The sequence below is a fragment of the Fusarium pseudograminearum genome, chromosome 4, assembly GCF_000303195.2.
Source record: "Fusarium pseudograminearum CS3096 chromosome 4, whole genome shotgun sequence".
NCBI classification, from domain to species: domain Eukaryota; kingdom Fungi; phylum Ascomycota; class Sordariomycetes; order Hypocreales; family Nectriaceae; genus Fusarium; species Fusarium pseudograminearum.
This window is the reverse complement of record NC_031954.1, coordinates 8039569-8047644: the sequence shown is the minus strand read 5'-3', so window position 1 is coordinate 8047644 and position 8076 is coordinate 8039569. Positions and strand designations below refer to the sequence as shown.

Sequence of the window (8076 nt, the reverse complement as noted above, 5' to 3'; positions counted from 1 at the left end):
GGTAAAAAGTAATATATATTAAAGCTTAAAGCTATATAAAATTAAATATTAAGATATTAAGCTATTAAATAGTATATTAAGGGTATTATTAGGGTTTAAAGGAAAGGTATTCTTATTTAATTATATATTATATAGAAAAAAAAGTAAAAAGAAAAGAAATTATTATAAAAAAGATAATATAATTATATATATATATAACTGCTATATAACCTACTTATATTATTACTCTTATTATCTTATCTATTAAATAATAATTACTTCTCTAATAGGTCTATATATAAGGGGTATTTCTATTAAAAAGATATTATATCTGCACTTTTGGGACACTGCCCCCTGTGGCCTTCCGTAGGAGTGCCGTTAAGGTTGCCGTAGCGTTTCTTTAGTCCGACCAATGAAGTTGTTATTGCCTCTTGATTTACATACAGACTCTCCATCTTGGGACGTTTAAGCGGTGTTTGCTATGGATTGAGCCCAGCTTCAATGGGATTACATAACTAATTGTTCTCTATCCTAAACTTAGAAGGTTCGTACAGTGGATGGTTTATTCAATTGGACTCTTTCCCGCCAGTGGAGTTGCCAGAGGTACTCTGGGAGGGAGACCATTTATTCGGTTGCCTAGACGAGCCTCAGTGGCGAGAATAGACCCGTGGTTCCAAAATTGAGGCTCAGCATAATCATGTGCACCAATAAAGAGAGTGATCCAACGAATGGGATATGATGTCCATTTACCAACGTCCAAGGCATACTAACCATATTCCCCATCTCAACAATTCGGTCTCCTGAGTATGGGTAATCAAGCGGCACATCCAACCTTTTTCAGGGTCCATTACTGACATTAATATAGAACGAATCCAAGTTCCACAATAGACTCGGTCGAGACAATAACCCTAGTAAATGAATTAATACCCTCCAGCCATTAACATCCCAGAACAGGGGCCGGAAGATCAAGCTTTTGGGGGTGTTTACGATTTTTAGTTTGACGATTGGTTCAACCTCTAAGAACCCCCAATTGGTCTTGGCAAGGCTGAGTGTCAGATGAAAAGCAGGGGCAACGCATGGTTTGCATCGTTTTGGGTTAAATAATACCGACTTCTTAGTTAGTATCCAATCATGTTGAGTATGTCGTCTCTCAAAGGAAAAGACGCCTACTGGGGGCTGCGACGATCCGATCCAACATCCACAGCCGTTGTATGTCAGACAGGCTTGAACACTTCAGCTGGGCACAGGCCAGGGTCCACTGTAGATATCAGTCTAACCGTAAAGGGAGGAACCCAGCGCTCCAGGTCGAGATATCAAACCTACAGACAAGATATTGTACGACAAAGTAAACATTATATAAACTATTAATACTAAATTCAAGCATGGGAAATAATCAAGTCGGATACCAGTTCACTATCAGTCAGTCAGTAAAAATCTCTAATAAATCCAGGCCCACCGCTGAATACCCATCCAGCTCGTTCACAGCATCACTTACACTACAAACATGATATTCCCTCCTTTCGTTCCATCTCTTGAAGACAACTTCAATCTTGAATCTTCAAGCAGTCCCTCAACTCCTGGGACCCCTTCTGAGATTTCAGACCAAGTCCTTAGCATTGGCTTCCCCCAAGCCATGCAACTTACATGGACAAACTCCTCGTCCACTATGGCTCTCTTCATCTCAGAGCCAGGCTCGAGTGTTCTTTACGCAGCACTCATGCCACGAGGATTACAAGGACCTGTTTACCTATACCCTGGTTCTGAGTTCGCTGGAGATGCGATTGCATCTTGCAACAAATCTGGCGAACGCTTCATCTTTCAACTCCCGGGAGTTCCCAGTTGCAGTATTGCATCCAACCAAGTCACCATGTCCTTTCATCGATCGAGATCAAACCCTCGGTACAGTTTCTCTATGAGGGTCGAACACGAAGGGAGTTGCAGGACTGAAAGCTTCGAATGGCGAGTCTCGTCTCAAGCGCAGAGTGGTCTGTACACTACAGTATGGGAACTTGTTTCTCTAGGACGCAGTAGCAAATCCAGTTCACATCGCCCAAGAAGCTCGGAGGTTGTTGCCATGGTATATGAAAACAATGGGTCGTCTATGCAGCGGTCAGGGGGCTTTCAATTTCTAGGCAGGCCTACTACTAACTATATGGGGTATCACTGGACTCTTATGGCTCTCATGAGTGGTATAGCTGTGTGGCAGCATGCGAGTAGTGGTTAATCAGGGAGACGGAGACTGAATAGGAGTATTAATGCGTGGAAAAGAACATGTTAGAGTGGGTAGATTATTAATAGTTGCGGGCAGCTAATTATAACACAATGAGTGCAATCATCGCCCCAAAAGCCTTCGGTTACTCCTTCGCCGGTAGGAAACTTCATCCTGTATCTAGTCGATCAGCTCCGCGTATGCAATGGATCTTTTCTTGAACTCCCAATTACTACCCCTATCGATGAGTTAGTATAGTAATGTGACAATTTCACAGAATGACATACTTCGCTTTTGTCCCATTTTTTAGCCAACAGTTGCCGTATTGTTTTGTCGTAATCACTGCCGACATGTTTGTTGTAAAGACAACACTTCTGCATCTTAGTCCGGTGTGTGTCTTGTCGTCCATTGTGTTCATATTGACACATGCTCCCATGCAGTCCTCGATAGAGTAAGAGAAGAAGGCAACGTAATCAAATATAGTACCACCCTCCTTTGCCTTCTCACTCAGCGGCGCATTCACGCCACACCACCACCTGAAATGGTAATTCATATCGAAACTTTGAGATTGCTCATCGCTCAACGTTTTGGGACAATTCAACTGCAGATTTGTAACGTCGGAGGCCGCCTTAGGAACGTAGGGGGCCGTATCGGATGTACTGTTATCCAAGGTTGGGCATGAGGTGGGTTCTGCTGAACTGTCGCTACTGTATCACTGTGAGTAAACGCCATCTATACTCTGGTTCACGACATACGATTTATTCGCCAAAGCAGCACCCAGTCCTCCACCTACAGCAGCGCCGACAATAATGGATGTTAAAAGAGCGATAAGTCCGGCAAATCCCCATAGTCCCAGACCAAAGGGAGGTCTTTGTTCCTTGGGACCTAAAGCCTCATACCCAGCAGGAGTTGGAGCTTCATATCCGATTTGGGTGTAATAGTGACTATTTTTGTCATGTACTACCTCGGGAGCTTTGGCAGCCTGCTCGTTCATGTCGACCTGGAGACCATCACTGCCTGGAAGTTGTTGATGTTGATTCATCGTAATCCGATCCACGACTAATAGTGCAAAGTCGGCGCAAGATCAAATGAAGGAATGAAGAAGGATAGTGAATAGGTACTAACGGCAAGGAAGCCATTGGGAGCGCAGCTCTTCTTTATAACGACGATCATTGCAACTCTGGATCCGCTGATAGCAACGAGCCTGGTTTCAAAGGGGTATTGCAGGGTCTGATCTGTAAGCTGACCGTTCGTAACCAACAAATCAAGGTGCATTTCTGGACGCCATGCCACCAGAGCATCCCTGCAAGGTTGGAAAATGAAAGCAGGCTGGCGGGTGTTTGCGCTTTTGGGGTAACGTCTTTAATAACGCGTGCGTACTGTCCTGGTCAGAACATGATTCAAGGGATCACCAGCTGAAAAAAAAGAAGAAACTGAAAAGGCAGCCCGATGCTATATTTATCATTAGGGTCAGGTCTGATCCTAACTAGTATTGCGTGGCACAATATGACTGATTGGAACCAAAATAGAACAACGCCTTTTGTTTCGGATCCTTTAAACGGAACCTGTCGTGCGACCATTGATCTTTGAACAGGTTAAGCCGCAGCTGAAAAAAACGACAATAGGGGTTACCAAAGGTAAGTGGGTCACTACGAACCAGATATCGAGAGCCTGATACGCGACATGGTGTTGAGGTTGAATACTTAACACGTCTGACCCCCATCCCCAATAGCTCATATTATCGCCCTAATGCCTTTCTCTCCTCTTCAGAAAACGTAGTCGTAACCCTGTAATAAATCTGCTGAATCTCGTTATTCAAGTTTCTCACTCTCTCATCAATCTGCCTGTAGTCAATGCTATTTTTGCTCTGCATGCCATTCTTTAGCTCGCCCAGGATTTGGTCATTGAAGGTCTTGTCTGACTCCCGAAGTGACCTCTTGGCTGCACCTATTTTTGCCACGTTATTATTAGTATCGTTCGTGACAGCCAAGGCAAAATGGAATGAAAGGAAAGGAACTTTCATACGAAGAGCTTTCTGAAACGTGTCTCCTTTGAGAATGACATTTTGTTTCTCTATATCTTCGTCACCCCAGGAACCGTGGATGAGTTCATCTCCATGTACCAAGGTTTTGTCCAGTTCGATCAACTGCATGTCGACGACGCGGGCATCGTCGGAAAGCTTCAGTAAACCCACGGAAAGTAAAGATTTCTGAAGTCGGGCGGTTTCAAAAAGAACGCAGCGTGCAAGATGGCATTCGTTACGCATGGTCAACAAAACATCCGAGATGGTCAACACGACCCAGTTTGCGGGGGAGAAGAATTGAGGTTGCTCGTTCTTGGGTTGGTATGTCGGTAGACCATTAACGGGAACACCGAGGAACCCTTTGGCAGGGACGATGGCCGTGTCATCTATGTCGGGAACTTCCATTTCGGTGCCTTGAGGGACAGCGTAAGGATCGGGACTGACATTCTGGCGGTTGCGCCGCCCGCATGTCAAGCAGGAGAGGAGTATGCTCATCGTTATGTGGGATGCCGCGAGGAGGTAGTCACTTGAATGAAGTGAAGTTGTTCCTACTTATCAGCAAAGAAGTAATGGGTTAGTACCTTAATAAGTTAGTAATAAGCCAAGGAGGGGTAACGGAACAGACAACTTATACCCAAAACAATCGTTGGCTTATTCATTATCTCCCTGCCTAAGACATATGCGGAGGGGTTAGCAACATAAAGGTTGCTCAGCTTTAGGGCGCAAAAATAAATGGCCCAAGAGTATGGTCTAAACGCAGTAAGCTGATCTACTAATTTCGTCCCTTGTGCCTCTAGTCACCAACTATCTCAACACCCTGGTAATTCCAACAACCATAATAGCCTCGTCGTCTGACAGAAACGCGTCAATTGCTTAGCAGCAGATAACTGATCAGGATGGCCGAGGATCAAAGCGACAAGGACGATGAATCCTATGGCGAGCACCTGTTCAGATACACATTCGACGAGGGGCGGCAAGAGCCCCGGTTTCTCATTTTTCGAGGTCTTCAACTCATGAATATCTACAACATGCAAAATGACTTGGCCAAGCTAAAGCACGATATCATGACAACAAAAACCGCAGAGACCCAACAGACCGAATCCCTCGCTAAAACCTTGCACAACTATAGTAACGACGCATATCCTCACGAAATATTTCCCACTAACTCACCATACAGCAAATGCGATCCGCGACTATGAATATTTGACCCGTCTGACCCCGATCACCGGCTCTCAAGCCCGTCGTGGTCGCCTCGATCTGGAGCGCGTTTTCGGCGATGAGTCCTACCAATTCATCGACGAAGGCACCGGCTATCGTCGTTTCGACGACCCTTCCCTTCTACCCACGGATAATCTCCGCGAGGTTCTAAAACGACGTCTCCCTCGCTCAATGACCTACACAAATTACGACATCCGTAACCGCACAGAAGAATATTTCAACAACGAGCCTCCTGAACAGGTATCTCCGCTGGTGGATAGACTAGCGAGGTTTTTGGTGGCATTTCTGGGTGGTGCAATGTTGGTTGTGCCGATGATGGTTATGCGGCTGCCAGAGGTTACAGTTGTGAAGAGTTTGGTGACGGTGAGTATATCAGTTTTGGCATTTGCAGGGGCCTTGTCTGTTTTCTTCAAAGCGAGTAATACTGATACAATGGTTGCAACCGCGACGTATGCGGCGGTTTTGGTAGTGTTTGTTGGGGTATCGGGGTAATGGCAGTGATGGATGGAATCATAAAGAGATAACTGGATTAGCATGTAATCATAATTAATCATCTCGCATTTGTGTCTCATCTCAGCCGATGCTCAGGTCTACGGGTACCGCCGTGTGCTTGTAAGGGGCAAATGGCCTTAGTCAGATCGGACGAGGTTGACAGCATAGAAATCACTCAACAGACACACAGAAGAGCGAGATGTGCATATTCCGTTAGACATGCATCCATCATCCATCGGACATTTATTTAATTAGCAGCCCTACATGTTGAAACAAACATTCCGAACTGTGGAACCTGCCCTGAGTAAGCCTGTCGATCCCCTGTCGCTTGTGTTGCTCCGCCTTGTCCGCCCAAGTTAAGGCGCAGTCAAATTCGACGTCAGGTCACTTCGCTCATCACCGAGGATCGTCGGCAAGTGGACCCTTTGTCTCAAAACATCGACGACATATAACGGCTGTTATCATAACGAATCGAGGTTTGATAGCAATGTCATCTCATACAATTCACTATGCCAGGAACACCGTCTAGTCTCGGATGCGACGGCTGTCGCAGACAAAAGAAGAGAGTGAGCAATTTCCCCTGCTTATAAATGGCCTCATTATGAACTAACTGACATTAAAAGTGCGACCAAGCTAAACCAACTTGTGGGAGATGTAGACGAGTTGGAATATCATGTGTTGGAAACGGTGTCAAAAGATGGAAATTTCATTCCTCTTTCCAAAGCGAAAACAACGACCAAACCGTCATATCATCTCCAAGACGAAGCCCAAGCAACGCACAAACCAGGATATCATCCTCACTAGTTCACATCCTTCAGACTGAAGACTGCCGCTTCGATATTCGTGCATTCGGCGGAAAACTCATCCCAGAACTCGTGGCCCAGATCGGTTACAATGCCGCACTTGATTCATGTGTAGCCGCTATGGTTACGCTTTATAGATCTCATCAGTGTCCGAGTTTGAGGGTTGAAGGGTTGACGCATTATGGAGATGCTTTGGCTGCTACGAGAAAAGCGATTACTGATCCAAAGGAGCCCATCATGATGAAAATGCAGGTCGTTTCCGTCATGTTTGTGTGTCATGTAAGTCCTTTCTTTCTACTGTCAACGATAAAGTTTAGCTGACCTATCACTAGTACTGGATCGATCGTAAATCAGTCGAACAACATCGTGAGATAATATCAGTTCTTTTTCGGGAAGCTGTTTTGAAAAAGCAATTGGACGATCTGGAGCCATACATGGTTGGACTGACACAATTAGCGGTAAGAACTACACCACTCCAGTATATCGAATCCAAACTGACTATAATTTCAGGTCATGGCAAGCTTTCTGAATCCTCAGTTCGAGCTAGGGCCATGGTTCTGGGAAGCATGTGAAACAATAGGCACTCCTCGACCTGTCAAGTATCACCAAGGAAGCTTCATCAGTCTAGAATCTGGGACACTAGCCGAGGTTTCCATTTTTATGCGCTCACCAAAGAAGCATATTCACCAACTACAATGTATCTACAGCGTTGTACAGTTTGAAATGCCCAAGGTTAGACGGCTTATCTCACTGGCGACGGCAGCAGCAGCAGCGCCCAATGCACAAGCCATGTCAAAAAGAGTATGCAGTTCATACAGATTTGCATACGCAATACTTCTCGCCATGACAGCAGTGATCAACCACACTCTGCAAATATGGGACAAGAATCTTGATCTTGTTAGGGATGTTCACGATTGTGTGGATGAATCTATCGCTCTGGTACAGCAGTGTGAGAGTGCTCGCCCATATGGGGCCATGTTTGTACCTGAATTTCTTACAATGGTATATGCAGCGGCAACAGATGGATACAGGAATGACGAGATGATGAGTATACTATTGGATTACGAGAGCGATTGTATTGGGGCGGACTATTTGGGACAGGCTTTATCGGTCAGGGAACGACTTTATGCAATGGAGATGCGAGAGACGGTGGAGGAGATTAAGACGGGATTGGATGTGGGTGTCGAAGCAGGAACACAGACTACGACAGAGGTTGAACAAGATTACCAGGCAGTTAGTGAGTGTACAATACTATAGCCGAATGAATACGAAGATGGAGGTATTGTGTCTTGGATTAGTAGTGGGTATCAGAACTTTCAACGTCTATTAGGACGTATAGCGAGCTCACATGT

The 8076-nt window shown here is 45.3% G+C and overlaps 4 protein-coding genes across 4 annotated transcripts, besides 2 other annotated features; 2 read left to right on the top strand and 2 right to left on the bottom strand.

Annotated features, from left to right (window-relative positions):
• Positions 1–32: 32 nt before the first annotated feature.
• Positions 33–60: a repeat region.
• A 52-nt stretch (positions 61–112) lies between these two features.
• Positions 113–198: a repeat region.
• Positions 199–1483: 1285 nt separating this feature from the next.
• FPSE_03437 (uncharacterized protein) lies at positions 1484–2203 on the top strand (the record flags this gene model as incomplete). The annotated part of the gene is made up of 1 exon (XM_009256556.1): positions 1484–2203. The coding sequence occupies one exon, from the start codon at positions 1484–1486 to the stop codon at positions 2201–2203; it is 720 nt and encodes a 239-aa protein (XP_009254831.1).
• A 165-nt stretch (positions 2204–2368) lies between these two features.
• Positions 2369–3230, bottom strand: FPSE_03438 (uncharacterized protein; the record flags this gene model as incomplete). Its single annotated transcript, XM_009256557.1, has 3 exons — positions 2369–2426; positions 2476–2895; positions 2944–3230. The coding sequence occupies 3 exons, from the start codon at positions 3228–3230 to the stop codon at positions 2369–2371; spliced, it is 765 nt and encodes a 254-aa protein (XP_009254832.1).
• Positions 3231–3926: 696 nt separating this feature from the next.
• FPSE_03439 (uncharacterized protein) lies at positions 3927–4706 on the bottom strand (the record flags this gene model as incomplete). The annotated part of the gene is made up of 1 exon (XM_009256558.1): positions 3927–4706. The coding sequence occupies one exon, from the start codon at positions 4704–4706 to the stop codon at positions 3927–3929; it is 780 nt and encodes a 259-aa protein (XP_009254833.1).
• Positions 4707–5107: 401 nt separating this feature from the next.
• On the top strand, positions 5108–7981 carry FPSE_03440 (uncharacterized protein; the record flags this gene model as incomplete). Its single annotated transcript, XM_009256559.1, has 5 exons — positions 5108–5339; positions 5389–5792; positions 6740–7003; positions 7057–7182; positions 7235–7981. The coding sequence occupies 5 exons, from the start codon at positions 5108–5110 to the stop codon at positions 7979–7981; spliced, it is 1773 nt and encodes a 590-aa protein (XP_009254834.1).
• Positions 7982–8076: the final 95 nt, after the last annotated feature.